This window comes from Dendrobium catenatum, unplaced genomic scaffold (assembly GCF_001605985.2).
Source record: "Dendrobium catenatum unplaced genomic scaffold, ASM160598v2 fragScaff_scaffold_1282, whole genome shotgun sequence".
NCBI lineage: Eukaryota > Viridiplantae > Streptophyta > Magnoliopsida > Asparagales > Orchidaceae > Dendrobium > Dendrobium catenatum.
This window is the reverse complement of record NW_021319744.1, coordinates 607,182-626,966: the sequence shown is the minus strand read 5'-3', so window position 1 is coordinate 626,966 and position 19,785 is coordinate 607,182. Positions and strand designations below refer to the sequence as shown.

Here is a 19,785-nt window from a genome sequence, read left to right as displayed (position 1 = left end):
TCACATAAAACGGCGGTCTTCCAATGACCCGGTTAGGAGAGTAGAGGTATTAGATTTGACTTATGTTAAGAAAGGTAGAGGCAGACCTAAAAAAACTTGGTTAGAAAATATTATGAATGACCTTTATTTATTAGATTTAAACGAGAATTTGACCTTTAATAGGACACAATGGAGAAAAAGGATTCATGTTGCCGAAGCCACGTAGTGGGATAAAGGCTTGATGTTATTGTTGTTGTAGAGCTTGAATGGTCGCTTCTTAAGATATATACTTCGACTTTGTTTAATTTATTTGTTTTGTTATTTTGCAATCTATTAGCACGTCATTGATCCATGTCTAGAAAATCACAATGTATGAGAGATTGTGTCCCTTGCAGTCTCACATACTATCCAAGTCATTGCAAGAGAAATAACCAAATTGAGAATTTGACTAGATACTATAGAAAGGGCATCCTTTTGTCCACTCCTAAACCCATTGGAAACACTAGAGTAGATTGCAATTTTTTCACTATATCTAGCATTCTCTGCTTCCGGTTGATGAATGATTGAAAACACTGATTTCTACATAAACTTGAATGCTTTATAAACTATGTTAATAGTTCTATTGCTAATTTTTTGAAAATAAATAAATTTTAAATATCATGCATTTGCATCACCTATTAGTTGCATTCATTTCACATTTTCTTAATAGTTCTTCGCCTAGCATAATAATTGTCATTTAGCCATGACACTTAGTCATTCAAAAGGAAGGCATAAAAACCTAATGCAATTTGTTGAGAAACTGAAAATTGCATTGAAAATTTTAGAGAAGCATAGGATAAATTTTGATCGTAGAGACAAGGAGCCTGAGCAAAGCTTCAATCTAACTGTGTAATGATTAGATTATCTGTCCCATCAAATAGATATGTTTAGAATCCCCTTGATACTTAGAGGGATTTTGGGGAAGGAACATCTCGGGAATATCCTTCTAAATCCACCTGGTCCATGAATTAATCTTAGAACTCAAACTATGCCTATGAATGATAGTAGAAATAATTCCAGTAATAGAGTTTACCAATATTGTCACACATTCCTCTAAATGACAATGACATTTTGTGGGGTTTATCATGTAGATATAAAGCTTCGAGCATGTCATAGTCCTCTTTATGAATAAGTACAAATAGGCAGTTACCACAAATAGTGCCAAGATGATGACTATCGTGACATGTCAAAGAGAGACAAGGTCGAAGCTGCTACTTTGATGGAAAGCACAATCCAAATGCCTTTTAAGATTGGTTCTCGCAGATTGATGACTTATGACATAGTTTCCTAGCATCACATGGATGATTGCCAGTTAAGTCAGAAGCGTAGTAATAAAACTAAAGTAGGTTATATTAAAACTTTCTTCGTCAAAAGATTTGTGCAAAATGGAGTTAGAACCTTTTAGAGAACGAGAAAGAACAAAGAATGTTTCATAAAGCCAACCCCAGAAAGTTAGGATATGACCGACTGTAATGATAATTCTATCAGTATTTTATTCAGTATTGTGCCTGACTAGGATTAAGGCAAGCTTGCATATGCAGGTTCAACACCTCTGTGGCTTATGAACTAGTTTAACTCAGATCGGATGCATATAAGCTACTCAAACAGGACATTTTTCCAGCCCCAAAAACCTTTTGACCGATTGGACCAATCTGTCTCACCAGCCACCCATTTATTAAAACTTGGTCTAGTCTATCACACAGTTTTTACACTCTTTTTCCATTTGGAAGACCACCTTCTTATCCACCTCACCCTGTAAATGTTCAATATTTCCCTATCTTTCATTCTGTGATGTGGAAGCCCTTCAAGAAATAAAATAACCTAGATCTGCCTTTTCTAAACTTCCAGATGAATATGGTGAATATAAAAATGATTAAACAACATTCCCGATTGAACTGAATTAAAGTCATTACTCTTTTTGAAGCTAGGATTAGTTGCAAAAAGAAAGAGAACTTCTTCACAGTATTTGAAGATAAGCAAATCCATAACCTCATAATATATTAAACTTCCCCTTTGGGTGAAGAATAACATTTAATCCTACATCATTAGCTTAGAAACATTTTATTGCACAAGTTTGAAGAATCTTCATGCATGTCTGAAAGTTATGGATGGCCCACAAAATTCATATGCATGTTAATCACAAAATAACAGCTAAATTCTCTTGGAAAAGTAGAATCAAACCTCAATTACTCCACCAGAGGAATACTTCAGGACGTGAAGGTGAGCTTTAGGACTCTGACCTTTGGATGGTTGTGTGGCTGCAAAATCACAAAGTCGTTCAGCAGATATATCTTAAAAATTTCAGGAAAGGCAAAGGAGATTAGACCCACGAATCTTTCAAAAACTCATCTTTTTAGATGGAAACTGATGATTTTCAATCATAAGTGCATGAGTGAATGAGAATTATGAAAAGTCATGAACAGCAAATACCCTGAGCATTCCACTTCCAATATGTTGACCCAATCCTTCTGATTATGCAGCACAGTACAAAGAATAGAGGATTCTATGAAAATAAAAAGCAAAGGACTCTGAGGAACAACGGCGGAGCCAGAATGGGCACGGTGGGGCAAGGCTCCCACTGGCTACGCACAATTTTTTTTAAGCAGGATAGTTCATTTTGTATAAGTATTTTAGTACATAAAACAAAAACCTAAAACTTTAAGGCTCACTGCTACCAAACGATTCCAAAAAACTTCTCGCCGCTCTCCTCGATCCCACTCGTCACCTGTGATCCCCTCAACGCTTGCCACCAATTATTGTTTATATAATGAAGAAAGTAAAATAATTTCATCATTTTAATTTGATTATTAATAAGTTAGAATAGTCTGATTATTATTAATAAATCCTTTTACTATGAACTAAGTAGTTTTTTACTGTTTTATGTTTTGTAGTCAGTGAGATGATTTTGTTCATATAATTTGTGATTTTTTTTTCAAAAACTCCAAATCACTTTTAGCATGAATTTTAAAAATGCAAACCAAATAAATTTAGTTGTGCACGTTGCCTAAAGGAGGATCGTAATCTTTTATTCAAGTAAGTTAAAATATTCATATTTTGATTGCTTTTTTTCATATATTATTATATTGCTAAAATGCATTTGTTTTTATTTAATTATAGATTGTTATAGAATTTTTTTTTCTTTTATAACTATGAAAAGATATCCCAAAAGAAAGATTGTCGGTCCCAGGTAGGGGTGTCAATTTCAGGTCACGGGTCGGATTCGGGTCGAACCCGAAACTGACCCAGTACTATTTGGGTCAACCCGAACCCGACCCGTTTTTGAAAACGGGTCAGTTTTCCTGACCTGAACCCGACCTGCTTCGGGTCCGGGTCCACCCGACACAACCCGAATGACCAGTTTCCAACAAAAAATTGCTAGTTTTCGGGTCAAAAACGGGTCTATCTCCTCTTTTTCGGGTAAAAAACGGGTCAAAATCGGGTCAATCTCGGGTTGTCGGGTCAAAATCGGGTTTTCAGGTCAAAGGGTTAACCCGACCCGATTTTTGAAATGGGTCGAAATGTTGAACCCGAACCCGACCCATTTCGGATTCAGGTTGACCCTAACCCGAAATTTTCGGGTCGGGTTTTCGGGTCATGTCAAATATTGACACCACTAGTCCCAAGCTCAAATCAAAAAGATTGAGGATATTTTTAAAATCAATAATTTATGTCCAATAGAAAAAAAAATCTTAACTCTGCCACCCCTAAGGAAAGAGCTCTAACATTCAAACAATTGTTGAACGCATTGTAAAGGTCGTGTTTTGGATCTAAAATTTCAGATTTAAATCTTTAACATAAAATTTAATGACATCAAATAGAATAAAAGATGGTGCTCAGATTGATGACAAATGGTAGCTTAAGGGAATTTCACCTAAATGTGAACTTCGTCATTTTTGCTTTTTCTTCTCTAACCAGAGTCAAACAGGTCAAGTGTTAACAAGTTTCAGGGAATAATAATAAACCAGCATGCAGGATACGTGCTCAAGTCTCTAACTATGCCCATAGAGAAAGCAGATGAAACCTAGTCAAAATCCATTTTCATCCGCCTACATGCCAATAATCAAACCAAAAAAAAAAAAAAACATGTGAAAATATTGTGAATGAGACTAAAAAATATTTTTCATACAAAACAGTACAAATGGTTTCATACAGTAACAAATCATCAAACAATATAACAAATATGGATGTATTGAAAAACTAAATAGAGAAAATAATTGAAATTAAAGGACCATTGTCCAATGATCGGTGAAAATTGCTCTTTACTTAAAGTAGGAATGTATTAAGCAAAAGTATTAGCTTCAGAGCTACAAGATGAAGTGTCAAAAGAAACATTAAATTTCATTCACATGGCTTCAAAAGAAATTTGGGGGAACTTAGCTTCAAAGCTGATGCGGGCAAAAGATATAGGGAGCCTATATCTCTTGATCACAAAAGACACGACGGACTTCTACGGACGAAAATGACTAAAGACGAGGAAAGAGACGAACAAACTCTTACATTTCAATTTAAACTAAACAAAATAAAACTTACAACAATACAAACGACTCTTGCAAATAAAATAACGACACCCTAAAGTTGCTGCACTTGGAGAAGAAAGATACAGGTGGAGTGGCACTTGCGGAGAGACAAAAGAGGTTAGAAGCCCGAGAAGAAAGGGTGGAAAGAGCCCGCAGGATTTCCGGAGGGGATGAGAAAGAAGGGTGGAAAGAGCTCGCAGGATTTCCAAGCAACCCGCAGGTTAACAGATTTTTTTCCAAAAATCAAATATCATTCAACTTCAACTATTTCAAACATTACAATACCCCCCATATATATAGGTATGAAAGGGGAAGACCAAAAGACACCTTACATTAATTTAACACTAAATTCAAAGCATTAAACACATAGAAAACTCCCCCCCAAGCTCACGGTTAAACACCCAAACCAGGAACCAAGGAGAAAGCCATGGGAGACGAGGGGAACCGCACGGACCGAGAGCCACGAGCCACGGGAAACGAGGGACGATCACGGAAGAAGGAGCCCAGCCGTGAGATCCCAAGAGGCAAACATAAAATACTAAAAGCCATGAGGAAACCAAGGAGTCACCTCATGAAAAAAGATATTTCTTGGAATTCCAAAAGCCGGTTTGGAATTCCAAGAGACCTACATAATAAAAAAGCATAAAAAGTACATTTAATATAGGATAATAAATGAATTAAAATATTAGCTCATAATGAGCTAACCCTTAGTTCAATAAATGAACTAAAGTCCAGCTCATAAATGAACTAAAAGTTTAGCTCAAATATGATGAACTTCTAGACTCAAGGGAAGCTAAAATTTGTTTTATTTTGGACTAGTGTTGACCCCCCCTTTGTCTACATCAAAAGCGCAAGAAAGAGAGACTTGAAGCATCAACTAAGTTTTTCAAAAGAGAAAAGGATCAAAATGATCCCTCAACTCTTTGTAAGGAACCAAATAGTCCCCAACTCTTTTGAGGGACCAATTTGGTCCCTCAACTCTTTAAAATTAAAATGGGACATTTTTTTTCCTTACATCTAATCTTGGAGTTAATGGTGTTAAATGTAAGGGACTTTAAGTCATTTTTTAATTAAATGTTTATTAAATGTAATTTCAGGTATTATAATTTTTCTAAAAAATTTATTAAATATTTCTTTGATAAAAAAAATTTAATAACAATTTTAATTTTAATTTCAAAAAATTTCGTCATATTTTATAAAATAGATGTCATTTTCAACTTGGTCACACATATTTTTATCAATCATATTTTATAAAATATGACTATATTTTTCAAAATAAAAATTAAAACTATTATTAATTTTTTTATTAAAGAAATGTTTAGTAAATTTAAAAAAAAAATTCTAATTACTTGCAAATTACATTTAATTATTTTTTAATTAAAAATGACCAAAATATTCTTACATTTAACACTATTAACTCCATCATTAGATGTTAGGACCAAAAAGGTCTCATTTTAAAGAGCTTAAGGACCAAATTGGTCTCTCAAAAGAGTTAGGGACCATTTTGGTCCCTCATTTTGGTCCCTCACAAAGAGTTGAGGGACCATTTTTGTCATTTTCTCTTTTTCAAAATAATGCTCCAAGTAATGCTCTTCATCAATTCCAAAATTTCAGATGTCCTTGGAACAAAGTAATGCACATTATGGTATCAATGTATCAACTTGTTCCATGAGGATGAAGTCAAGGAAAACATTAAATGATCTTTACTCAATGTAGACTTATGATGTCCAAATTGTATTGATAATCTCAAGATAAATAGGTAACCCATAGCATAAAATCAACATTGTTTACAAATAATGATTACTCCATTGAGTAATGTAGGAGGTGCAAAATTAAGTGGTCGTGATTATTGAGCATGTGCAACATACAAAAGCAAGCAATTTCAGCTTGACACAGAAAATGATGCCATTGAGTACCATAAATAAACAAATTTGAGGTTTGTATTCATTATTGTGTGATTAGTTACACAAAATAGTTCAGATTGTGTTTTTGATCATGATGCCACACATCCATCTTAGCATTCTCATATATGACACTCAATTTAGATATCAAAAACCTTTTATAGGTCAATCTTCGTACCCATTAAATATTGTCAGTCATATTATGATTTTATAACATTTGTCTTTAAGTTTTCATGACTTCACAAAATTTCTAAGGCGTTTCTTTATCTTAACCCTCCATCCTTAACTCTAAAAATTATACTCTTACATATATTACCATTATTTTGTGTAATAAATCCAAAATACTTAAATCTATCGCACCTAAAAACCACCTTATCTTCTAATAATGATGAATGATAAGAATTTACATCATGCCCACAAAAATTATCACTCAATCTTTATCATATTAATTCTTCCGTCTCTAACTTATAAATATTGCCTCCATTATCCTAACTTCTAATTTATTTCAATGGATATCTCAATAATTAATAAAAGGAGGATTTACATATGATATCTATTAATTTAAAGAAAGCATATAATAAAGTTTCAAGAGAAGTGCTCTGGAGAATTTGAGAAAATAAAGGAGATAATAATATTGATATTTAGTCATTAAGGATATGTATAAAGGAGATGTTATTTGTGTTCAAACACAATATGGTTTGACCAAGTGTTTCCCTATTTTAGTTGGATTATAGCAATGATCAGTTTTAAGCCTGTATCTTTTTTGCTTTAATCATGGACATTCCTACTAAACATTTGTAAGAGGATGTACCTTGGGTAGGCTTGCTGTTGATGATATTCTTCTTGATGATAAAACTAGAGAGGGAATTGATGAAAACTTGAATTATAGATATCAAATTTAGAGTCTAAAGCTTTTAATTTGAGTAGTTCTAAAACTAAATACATGGAGTACAATTTTAGTAATAATAGATCTAGTGGTGAGATTGTGACATTGAGTAATCAAGTTATTAACAAGAGTGTATATTTTAGATATCTCGGGCCTATTGTTCAAAGCGATGGTGAAATAGATGGGGATATTATTAGTAGAATTCATGTTGAATGGCTAAAGTAGAGGAATAAATCAGGTCCGTTGACTGTTCTGTGATTGAAAAGTACATCTCAAACTTAAAGAGAGAATTTTATAAAATAGTAGTGAGACCTGCAATGCTTTATGTTGAAAAATGTTGACCATTAAAAAAACATAAATTTAAGCTAAGTGATGTAGAGATGAGGATACTCAGATGGAAGAGTGGCCTTACACTTAGGGACAGAATGTGAAAGGAATATATAAGTGAAAAGATTGGAGCAGCTCTAGTGGCAGAAAAGATAAGAGAGAATCATCTTAGATGGTTTGGTCACATAAAATGCCAGCCTTGTGATGAACTTGTTTGGAGAATAAATGCATTAGATACGGCCTATATCAAGAGAGGCAAAAGTAGACCTAAAAAGACTTAATTATTAAGTATTAAAAAATACATTTTTATTTGATTTAAATAAGAATTTAACTCTTAATATAACACAATCGAGAAAAAAGGATTCATATAACCAACCTCATATAGTGGGATAAAGGATTATTGTTGATGTCTCACTAATTAGAACTATTAGTAAAAAACATACACCACACTCTAAATATCTTTTGTCAATATCTTCAAATTCAATACAAAAAGATATGAGTTCGATGTCGATCACTAATGTAAACCCACATCAATCAGAAACTCTTGTGTCACTCCACAAAACTACTAATACTACTAGGTGGTTAATCATGCATATATTTAATAACTTTGACGTATCATTGGAAAACATTTTTTTACCATATATCACATCAAATAAATTCTTATGGTATATAAATCATATTCCTTCTCAAGATCATTAAAAATCATAGGAATATCATTTTTTTATTCTCTAAATTTTTTCATTTGTTGTGTTAACACAAAAATTCTTCCAAACTAAAACTCATAGCGTAAAATTAATTTGACTATCCAAAATTAATATAAATTTTCTAAGTATACCATTACACTTTCCTATACTTTCATTGTATAACTCATAAATTTAATTCTTTTATAATTAGCACAATTTTGAACATCATCTTTATTCTTAAATATTGGTATCAAAAATTTTCTCCAATTATTTGGCATCTTCTTAAACTTTAAAATAATAATGAAAATATTTATTAATCAAATTAGAACCAACAATCTCCCATAATTTTTCAAATCTCAACAGGCATCTTCTTTAGACCAAAAGCCTTACATTTATGCATCTTTCTTAAAGCTAATTCCACTTCACTTTTTTTTATCAATCTAAAATATATTTCACTATATTGTTTGTTATGCTCTTCCAAAATATTTTTTTTAAAGCACTCATTTATTGATTTCTACAAATAATTGATGTGAAACGTACATATAAAGGATGATTTAGATTAAGGAATTTGCATGCTTAATTTTAAAAATCACAATAATTATATCTTTATATTGATTATAAGCGATAAAATAAAACACAAAGAGTGGTAAGACAAGCTTAGGCTAAATCACAAGCATAGGAGTTAAGATCATAAAATAATCAATTCAACCTAGCATTGCATACATGATTGGTTTCAACAATAAATCCAAATGTTAACAATAAGATTAGTCACTACAAGAACACCCTTCACTCAACTCTTCCAATTACTAGGTTTTAGCGGAGAAGCATTAACATGATCTTCATGAATTTAATAAAACCACTATCAAGGATGCAACTATGAAGATAGAGATTCGGGTGTCGAGTTTACCCAAACAAAGACAACAAAGATACGCACTCCGGCAAGGTCGTTTGAAAGCTGGGAAAGAAGTGGACAGCAACCATGAGCCTTCTCGAACCAAGGAACAGCCGGGAAGAGATGCAGAACTTCAGCACAGCAGTGGTTTTGATGTGGATAGATCCTAGACAGCAACCTTTCAGGTGCAAAAAGCTTTGGATTGCTCTTCTGGGCTGCTGAGACAGCAAATTGTGGTTGTATTCCATCTCTTTGGAGGGATTCAACTCAAGAGAGGAACAAATCCAAGAGGGAGGGACGAAGGAGGAGGTCGGCCACTTCAAGGGGAGGGAATTGCTTAGCCACTTAGGATTTAGGGTTTGGGTAGGAGGGGAAAATAATAAATCTGAAATTAATTGCATATCTCATGTATTAATTAGGGAGGGAAAGGAATTTGAATTTCAAATTCAAATTCAAACAAGGATTGGGGATTAAAAGGCAAGAGGAGGGGATGGCGCCATTGATGGGGCGGCGGCAATTAGAGAGGGAGAGGGGATTGGGGGAAGGGGATTATGGGTTTCCTAATTTATCTTTGCAAATTAGGAATAAGGGAATCAAATCCAATTTAATTCAAAACCAAATTGAATCCCCTTTAAAAGCTTTCCTAATTTGGAAACTATTTGAAATTCAATTTGAATTTCAAATTGAATTAAATCTTTCCAATTTGATTTGTGCTCATTTAGGAAGGTATCAATGATGATTGAAATTATCATTAAGGGAAAGGGGGCATAAGAGGCCGACGGTGGGCTTGGGTGGTTGGTTGGCGGCTAGGGTGAACCTGGGGTGGCCGGCGGCTAGAGGAGGGGAGGTGGGGCTTGGTTCGATGAAAGGGGAAGGACAATAGGGGAAAGCCAGCAGTGGGAAGGTGGAGGAAGAGTAATCTAACGGTTTGGGTTGGCTTGGAGATGGTGGCCGGCGGTGGAAGCCAAGGAAGGAGGAAGAAGGAAATACTAATTACTAAACGCGAGTCCCGGAATCCACCGGCGGCTGACGGGTGATGTGTGGCCCTCTCCTAGGGTTTCTCCTCTCAAGAACTCACAAAGAGATCAAGAACAAGCAAGCTGAAATTTTATTCATATCATCATTAGCCCAAAATACAAGAGAACTAGCCTATAAATAGGCCTCATAAAAAGAAAAGAAACAATGACTAAAATGTCATTCGTGCTATAAAACCACATAACCACCCCAAGGGGTAAAATGGGAAAAACAGAAATATAAATAAATCAGTACACAAAACACATCAAAAGATAAACTCTATATCGTAGCCGCTGATCTCTGATGTCCTCATCAATAATACTTTGATATTTCCATAGTGGCTTCATGTTACAACTAGTTCAAATGACAGGCAACGCCAGTTCATTGAAACACAACAATTCAGTCTCATAAAGAGACACGATAGGAAAGAGACCGAGTGAATGAAATACCGAGAGGAAAAGGCTATGGTTCCATCTTCTAAGGTGAAGGTGAAGGAAACGAAGGGGTGAGTGCTCGGTTGCATTGAAGAGAAACAGAGACAAACAAAAAAATCAGTGCGAGAGTTTCTTGTTGCGTGATTTCGTCTCTTACAGAATGTGAGAAGTCAAAATCGAACAAATTAGCAGACGCAAAAGCCACAGAGAGAGACAGGGTTGGAGAAGGACGAAGAAACACAAAGAGATGAAACTGAGAGATGATCAAACCACTTTCGATGTTAGCAATTTCAATGTTGTTTTGGACTAGAAAAAGGAAATCAAGAATAAGGCAAGCAAGGCTAGTGAAAGTTGGGCTTTGCAGGTGGTAGAGAAAACAATAACGTCAATGGTGAGACAAGAAGCGAGAAGCCATCATATGTACTACCTTTGATAGAGAAAGGACTTATTGGCAAAACACAATGTATGTCGAGGTGTTTGTTGTCTGAGTAGGTCGAACAGAGAAGGATAATTGAGCAACAAAAGGAGGAGAAATACGGGAGACCAAGAGTGAAGAGCTGAGTATACAAAAATTAAGTCCAAACAATAATAAAATTTATCCAAATTTTATTTCTTTGTGATGGAATAAAAATAAAGCTGATTTAGAAATCTTATTTCATAAGCCCTGGAACTATATCTATAATCGCCAAGGAAATTTTATTAGGATGTGGAATTTAGAAGAGCAAACCAAGAAAACGTCATCATCAATTTTATAAGAAGCAGGAAGAAAAAGGAGGAATATTGAGGCATGTTTATAAATTACTTTATGATAATAAAATTTGAAATTTAAAATATTTTGTATTGTGAACTTAATTTAGAAATGCTAGGAGTGTAATTTAGTAAATTGAATGAGATTAAAAAGAATATTGTAATTACGATAAGATAATGGTGATTTGAATATGTTGATATGCTTGTAATATGAATATATTGTTATATTTAGATTAGAAGTGTAATTTAGATTAGGTTGACCCATTTAAGAAGCATGTTCGATTCAGGTCTTCAATTTAGACCAGTTTATTAAATGGGTAGGGTTTGGGTTGACCCACGAACCTGCCTTTGACCCAACAATGACCCATTTAATAGTTGTTTCTTTTTATTATTTTACTTGTTGGTATAATAAACTTATTTTTTATAAATTAACCTAAACTCTATATTTGATATATTATAAAAAATTTAATCAAAATGGGTTATCAAGTCGAGATTGACTCATTCAGATTGCCAAGGGGTCGAATTGTCAAACGGGACAAGAATTCATACCCAAACCGGACCCGTCAAGTTACTGGGTTGACCCAACCCTACCAACTAACCCGGGTTATGAGCAGGGCAACAGGCAAGCGAGGGTGTGAGCAAAAGGGCTAGCGCAAGTGCGAGGTGCAAAGCACGAGCAGGCAAGTGTGAGGCGTAAGCATGAGCTGCCATACAAGAGCGTGAGTGCTAGGTTCAAGCGTGGGTGCGAGGTGCGAGCGCATGTGCGGGGGAGGATGCAAGCCCGAGTTGCAAACAACACAAGCACGGCTGCCTGTGTGGGTGTGGGTGCGAGAACACGAATGGGCATCTAGAACTCGGGTCAAATTCGAGTTAGCAGGTAGACCCAGACCAGACCTAGTTCATAATTGAAACTCGAACTTGACCCATTTGTCAAACGGGTCGACCTGAACACGAATTTTTCAAGTCGGTTTTGGGTTGAGTTATCAAGTTGGGTCAATAATTGACACCACTACCATTAACTCATTTTGACACTCCTATTTTAGATATACTACACAACTTTTTTTTAAAGATTAATAGTGGTAGTCCTTATCTAGATTAAATGAGAATGATAGACTATAGGTTGATTATTTCAAAGGTAATCAAGTTATGAAATTGGCTAAAAGAAGAATAATTTATAATCGAGAATGAGAAAAATAATTGAATTAACAAAGACATTTTATATGTTTAATTATTTCAACAAAGGAGGTGAAATTAAAGAGTCAAAAAGGGCAAAATAAGTTATCTAAGATTGAGGTAAGTGATTACAATTTTATTTTTGGCAATTTACAATTTTTTTTCTAGCATGATACAATGAGCGACACATGCATTCCTATGTTAGTGCTATCATTTAATTATTAATAGAATACGTTCTTTTCTCGCAAAAATATTTTCATATTGTGATGATACTATATGAAATGTATTTTAGTTCAATCATATAAGAAAATTCACATTATATTATTTTATATTTTTATTTAAATTGTTATATTATAGAATTATAATTAGCCATTGATATGTTGTATAAACTAACTTGTTATAAATGAAATATTTCAAGTAGTGCTCCTATAGATTAAATAGTTAACAGAGAACTGAGAGAAGATATCTCATACAAAAGAAGATGAGAGAGTGAGAACAAATATTTAACGATTCCACGCATTTGATTTCAATTCAACTGTTTTGAGATCTTTGGAATAGACTAGAATTGTATATGGTTTAAATTGGTGTGAATAATTAGTGGCGATTTGTATTTTTAGAATATATTTTATTAGATTGTTTAAATTATTGATTGAAAGACTTTTAAATGTCATTTGATCGTTTATTTCTGGCTTCATTCCAAGTAATCGAGTCAGGTTGTGACATTTCATTTTTAACTAAGATCATTTTATCTTCATTTTTAATGCATCTAACTTAACTAAAATCTCTCGATCTCTTACCTTAGTTATCTTATATCTATCTTTTTCTACTAACAAAGGCCATGGGGTGAACTTCTTGGCTAGGTAAAGGCATCATAGGTCAACTCAAATGCTTTAGAAAAATCAAGTACTCACTAAAGAAGTGACAAAGGCATTAGAACCTTAATTTGAGCAAAGTTTTATCAACACTATAGTCAATACAAAATTTATGATTTTTTTAAATATCAGCTGCTAAAAGTTCTAATGAATCCTTTATATACACTAGCGAAGAGGAACTGCAAATCTTAGAAATTTAGCCCTTTTTTGGATCATGAAATATTATTTTACCCTAACCACAAAAATCTTAAAATAATCCCCAAACTATTTGTATGTTGTCAATTTAGTCTCAAAGTATCATTGCTCCAATTTAGTCCCTTGAATAAGCATAATTGATCCAAAATGGACCATGTTGTAATTGTGAATAAAATTGATCTCAATTTAATCCCAAAGGAAAAATTTTCATTCAATTTTGGAGAATTTCGTCACTTTTACTTTTCTAAGGAGGATTCTTCTACATTGGAGATAATAATGTAGTAGCTTCAGCCAATTGATTAAAAAATACAAAAATTTCTCATTGGGCAAACTCAAATAGTTGAACTGAACTCATTTTCATAAATTTTTTGCCCCGTTATTATTTATGGCTAAATTTTTTTTTACCTATTTAGTTTTTTTAAACTAATATGACTGTAGTGAGGTTATGGATCATTTATCATTCATTAGGATTAAGTTTATTTATAATATGAACTCGTGTGCATGGACTTTCATTATTACTTGAATGAATAAATTTATGAAGAACTACTTCCTTTGTTTTTTTTTTCCAACTTTTAAGATTCAACAAACTGATGTCTCCAGAACAACACATCAACAGCTTGAGTATTCACTATTTGGTATCGTTTTATAGTGCTTTCTTCCAATATACCTCTACTAATCTCAATCCACTGTGTGCCCTACATAAGTTCACAAGTTTCTAACCAAAACAGGGGCTTGAAATATGGTTTAAATACTCAGTAAAAAAAACTCCGGTGCCAAGCCTATTCTGATCCCTATAATCCAGATAATCGTCCATATGCTCGGTCTTATAGTAATATGTGTATAAACATACAACCGAACTTGGAAGAGTAAATGGAATCCTAAAATCCACCTCAGCCGGTAATCACAGGAGAAATATATTGCTTCTTCCTTATACATTTATCCTCCGTCGCTGAACTACCACGTGAAGCTCCTCAAAACATCCTGCAACTCTAGGAATGTTACCTATCCAACCAAACTGAAACAATTGCACTTCCCTTCCCAAGGAAATAATTCCAACTTACTATAAAACCCTGAAGAATATGACATTGACGATCTGTAAGAAAAATTTAACGAAGTGATTAGGCATTGTCACATATTTCTTCTCATCATAGCAACTCCGATCTCATATTCAGGTAGCCCTTCGAAGTTCTCACTTAACAGAGTGCATAATAAAGCAGCACTAGATCTTTCTAGTCCAACAGTTAAAGTCATGCTCTTTAAGTTTAAAGTACAGTATACTAAACCCAGGTTTGCACCTCCTCCTACAGCTTGCAGCTTGTTTAAAGTAAGAGAAAATTATCATATTCAATCGATATTCGATACTACCATATACTATCAACCACCTTTCTCGGAATACTCATCAACCCAAGTTTCTAATCTAAAAGAACGGCATAACTTCCAGCATCTGAAACGACAATAAGATATAAACGAAACTCCACCAAGTAACCCTAGCTCTACAATTCGAACAAGTAACGACCATCGCCATCAATTCCCAAAGTAAAATAAAGAATCTCGAAAACGTAGAGCAGAAAGCCAACAAAGAGTATTTTACGGAGCGAATCATCCAGATTCATAAAAAGCAAGTAGCGTACTGGTGAGTGCCAGGACCCTGGGCTTGGCCATGTGCCGGCCAAGGCCAAACCGACCGGCTTTACCGAGGATGCTCCGACTCTTTGCCACACGGACCACCACCAACACCCTCTCCCCGCCGACAGCGGGCTCGCACGCCCGCCTCAACTCCTCGTCGTCCGCCCTCGATTTCGCCATGATCTCTTTGTTCTCTCTCAGGCGAAGTGTGAGATCTCTTCTGCTCACCTTCTACTTTTTCCGATAAAACAAAGGAAAGCATAGGATGATGCTAGTTAGAAATCTGACACTTAAGCCGTCGGCGAGCGGAATGCTCCGCTTGCAGTCATTCGGTTGGCAAAACGCTCGCGGTGAAAATAATTGTTCGCGATTTCAACGCGTATATGATTGACTGTCGTCACGTGATGAGCACGTGCGCAAATGAACTGTGAAATTTCCTTAATTAGTCGTGCATATGATTTTAAGAGGATTTACTTATATATCATCTTGTGTTTAAATCATAAAGCTTACAAAAAATTCTTTTTAAATAGATTAATACTTTTATATGATACAAAAATTAAATTATAAATAAATATAACACTTTTTAATATTGAATATAATAGATAAGAATTTTTTGATATATCGGTAATTCCCACTAATTTTAAAGCTATGAAGTCAACATCAAATTAAATATATTAAAAGCAAAAAAATTGAAGAAAATGTATTAAAAAATAAAAATCAAGTAAAAATGTTAATCTTAATGAGAGCCAATTGATTCAATATTCAGAGAAAAAATCAGACAAAAAAAAATTTCTTAGAGCTATTAGCATGAATATTAGGATTGTAAGGTTTTCATCTCATTAAACATAATTTTTAATGTAAATTTGGGATCTTAAAACATTTAATAAGCTAATTTGGCAATGTCCAAAACAAAATTTAATGACCAAATACACTTCAAATTTTATAAATTTTTTATATGGTTGTTTTCTCGTTGCAACAATTCCAAGCACATCAAAATCATCATAATCCAAATAAATATAGGCCTATAATTGACTGAGTCAAATTAGATTTGACCAATCCGAGTAGCTTAGGAAACCAAAAAAATCCCCTCATCTTCCCCTCACATAAGAAGCATTTGAACACCCCTTAGGAGTGGTGATCTCACACTAGTTAGGTGAGTAAATCAAGTGGTATCATGCCATCTTATCTTTACAGGTGAACATTTTATGGCATCATATCATGTTGTGGTGTTCCAAATTTATCATAGTTCACGCTTATATGAACTTTCTAAAATTTTAAGACATCTAAAAAATTCTGATTAATTATTTGTCAAATAGTTGCTCTCGATGAGATAAATATTTTAGCACAAAAATAATAACTTACCATACTTATTTTCTAGCAATCCTGTATTTAATCTCTGAACATTTCTAAAATTATTGCATGCAATATGAACATAAGAATTTCATTGAATTGTTGGGCTTCTAGCAATGAGAGCTTCAAATTTGTGCTTAATCTGCCAATCAAAGACATCACATGATGACTGCCATTGGACCATTATTGGGCTATCATCTTCGAATCATAGATGGTCGCTCAAATAGGTCCATCAGGTTGACATGAAAGATGAATTGTTCCACCAACTTCTAATTAAGGTGAAAGTGTGAGATAAGCTTTGCATGGATAAGGAATATTCCAATGAGAAAGGTAGAAATGAACCTCCTAAATTTTATAATAGCTAGTAATAAAGATCAAATTTATGAACATTCTAGAGCCTTAACTATCATATAGAGCTTCAATTGATCATTCTTCACATTCACAAATTCCTCTCATGCCACCTCATGGTCTTTCATCCCCTTGTTTTAAGAGAAGGACTTCCCCATTTAGGTGTTTATAGATTGCCAACTACATGTTGTCAAATCCCACCTCATTCTAGCACATGGATTATCTTGGTCATGTAGTAGTCCATCAACACCAATTTACCAAGTTTCCCCCCATTTCATGAAATGATATTGCCCATTGACTTGAGAACCACAATCCCTATCCTTACTAATAGAGAATGAAAATAAACCAAACACATAACATATCATATATGTACACTTGCCAGATTAATATTGGTGTACTGTAACACCTCTTATTATCCTTTAGTCTATATATAACTTGTACTCTAGGTGTATTAGACATCCAATGAATAATTATATTCTTCTCCGCTTGTTCTGTCTCTCTTCTTGTTCTCTTGAGTCCTGTGGTATACTACAGAGATATTAAATCTCTTTATGGTATCAGAGCGGGGGAGAACAAGTTTCGAAGCCATAGCAAGTTCTTCCTCATCCCAGCTCGGTGGAAATCAAGAACAGGCAAGCAAGACGAGATCACCATCCCATCCGCAGACAACTACCACCTTTGGCGGTCTCAAATCATAAAACTATTACGCGCCAACAGGTTTGAAAAGTTTCTTGATCCATCTATTTCTCCGCCTCCCCGATCCTTAGCTAGCTCGGTTGGATCAACCACCCCCAATACCCTTTACGATCAATGGCTGCTTACCGATCAAAATATGGCAGCAGCCATCTGTTATATGATTTCCTCCTACATTCTTCCATATCTTGTCAATCTTGATTCCACCTCTGCCATCTGGTCCACCCTTGAATTCAGATTTCAATCATCAAATCACTCCAAAGTGATCCAGATAAAGAATGATCTTCACCACATCTCTATAAAGACTTCCATGACTCAATACCTCATGGATATAAAATCTTTGGTTGATCAAATCGCCTTCGCTAGATCCACGGTTGACACGGAGGAAATCATCATCTATATCCTAAACGGTCTTCCGGCATCCTATCAAGCCTTCAAAAAGGCAATATGCACGATGCTAACGCCCATCAGCCTCGATCAATTGTACCCCCTCCTTCTCAGTGAAGAGATCAACATAGTTGCTGAAGCAGTTCGCAATCCACAACTACCCGACCACAATCTTGCTATGTACACTCAACGTAGTCACGACAAAATATCTCGCGGCAGAAATCTCTCTCATGGAACCTCATCCACTCGAAATAAAGTTAGACCCTCCTACGACCTGCCAAATATGCCTCAAAAGAGGCCTCTCTACCTCCACCTGCTGCCATCGACTTAATATGAACTATACTCCCACCACCACAAATTATACAACTTGTGTCATGGTCGCTGCTCCCGAAACCCAACCCAACAACGAATGATTTCTTGACTCAGGGGCATCCTCATACCTCACGAACTCCCTTGACAACCTCTCCATCGCAAGTCCCTACCATGGCTCAGATTCACCATAGGTGATGGCAGAACTATCTCCATTGCAAATTTCGTTGCATGTTTGTTACCTACTCCCTCGCGTAAGTTGAACTTAGCTCAGATATTTCACATCCCTCATCTCAAATACAATTTGCTCTCAATTTCAAAACTTACGAAAGATAATAACATTTCTATTACATTTGATCCTAACGACTTTACTTTCAAGGATATTCATACTCAACAAGTTCTTCTTCGTGGGCCTTGCCATGAAGGGCTATACCCAATCAAGAACATTCATCCCGGACAAACTAATTCTACTCTCCCGGTCACCGCTGCTTCGTCCGATCTTTGGCATAATCACTTAGGTCACCCTCACAACAGGGTATTAACTCAAATTTCTCAATGTAATCACCTGCTTCGTATTCCCAAATACAAGTCTCAATGTAAACATTGCCAATTGGCTAAAGGTCAGAAATTAGTTTTTGAGACCTCTGTAAATCGAAGTAATAATCTTCTTGAATTACTACATTCTGATGTCTGTGGACCATCCCCCATAGCATCAAATCAAGGCTTCCTATCTTACGTTATTTTTGTCGACTATTACTCTCGATTCACGTGGCTATTTCCTATGCTACATAAATCTGATGTGTCAAAAATCTTTATTAGCTTCAAGAAATATATTGAGAAACTCACCTCCAATTTGATTAAATGCCTTAGAACCGATGGTGGGCTGGAATATAACAATCATACTCTTCTTTCTTTTCTCGAAGACAATGGCATATCTCACCAAATGTCATGCCCGTACACTCCAGAGCATAATGGCGTCTCTGAAAGAAAGCACCGCCGTATTATTGAAACCACAATATATCTTCTTATCACAGCATCTGTTCCCACGATCTATTGGGCTGATGATGTGCTTACCTCAACCTATCTCATAAATCGTATGCCCTCTTCTACTACAAATAATCTCTCTCCGTTTGAACTCTTACATCAGCACAAAGCTGAATACAAACATCTTAAAACATTCGGATGTGAATGCTTCCCTCTCCTTCCATCTTCCCTTCGTACCAAGCTTTAACCCAAAACGAAATCATCAGTTTTTCTTGGCTACTCTGAAACATATAAGGGCTATAAATGCCTTGACATTCAATCTAATAAGATCTTTATGTTAAGACATACCTCATTAAATGAAACTAATTTTCCTTTTACGCATCTCACTGAATCGGTTTCCCATACTCCCAATCCTATGTCTCCATTTCT

General features: G+C 34.9%; 1 protein-coding gene across 1 annotated transcript in view; it reads right to left on the bottom strand.

Moving 5' to 3' along the window:
- Positions 1-15,626, bottom strand: part of LOC110108326 (exocyst complex component SEC3A) — an 84,630-nt gene extending 69,004 nt beyond the window's left edge. The window contains exons 1-2 of the mRNA XM_020838920.2: positions 15,291-15,626; positions 2,200-2,276 (exon numbers count right to left, since the gene is read on the bottom strand). Coding sequence (XP_020694579.1) covers positions 2,200-2,276; positions 15,291-15,465 — 252 coding nt within the window. The 5' untranslated portion in view covers positions 15,466-15,626. The remainder of the gene's footprint in view (positions 1-2,199; positions 2,277-15,290) is intronic.
- Positions 15,627-19,785: the final 4,159 nt, after the last annotated feature.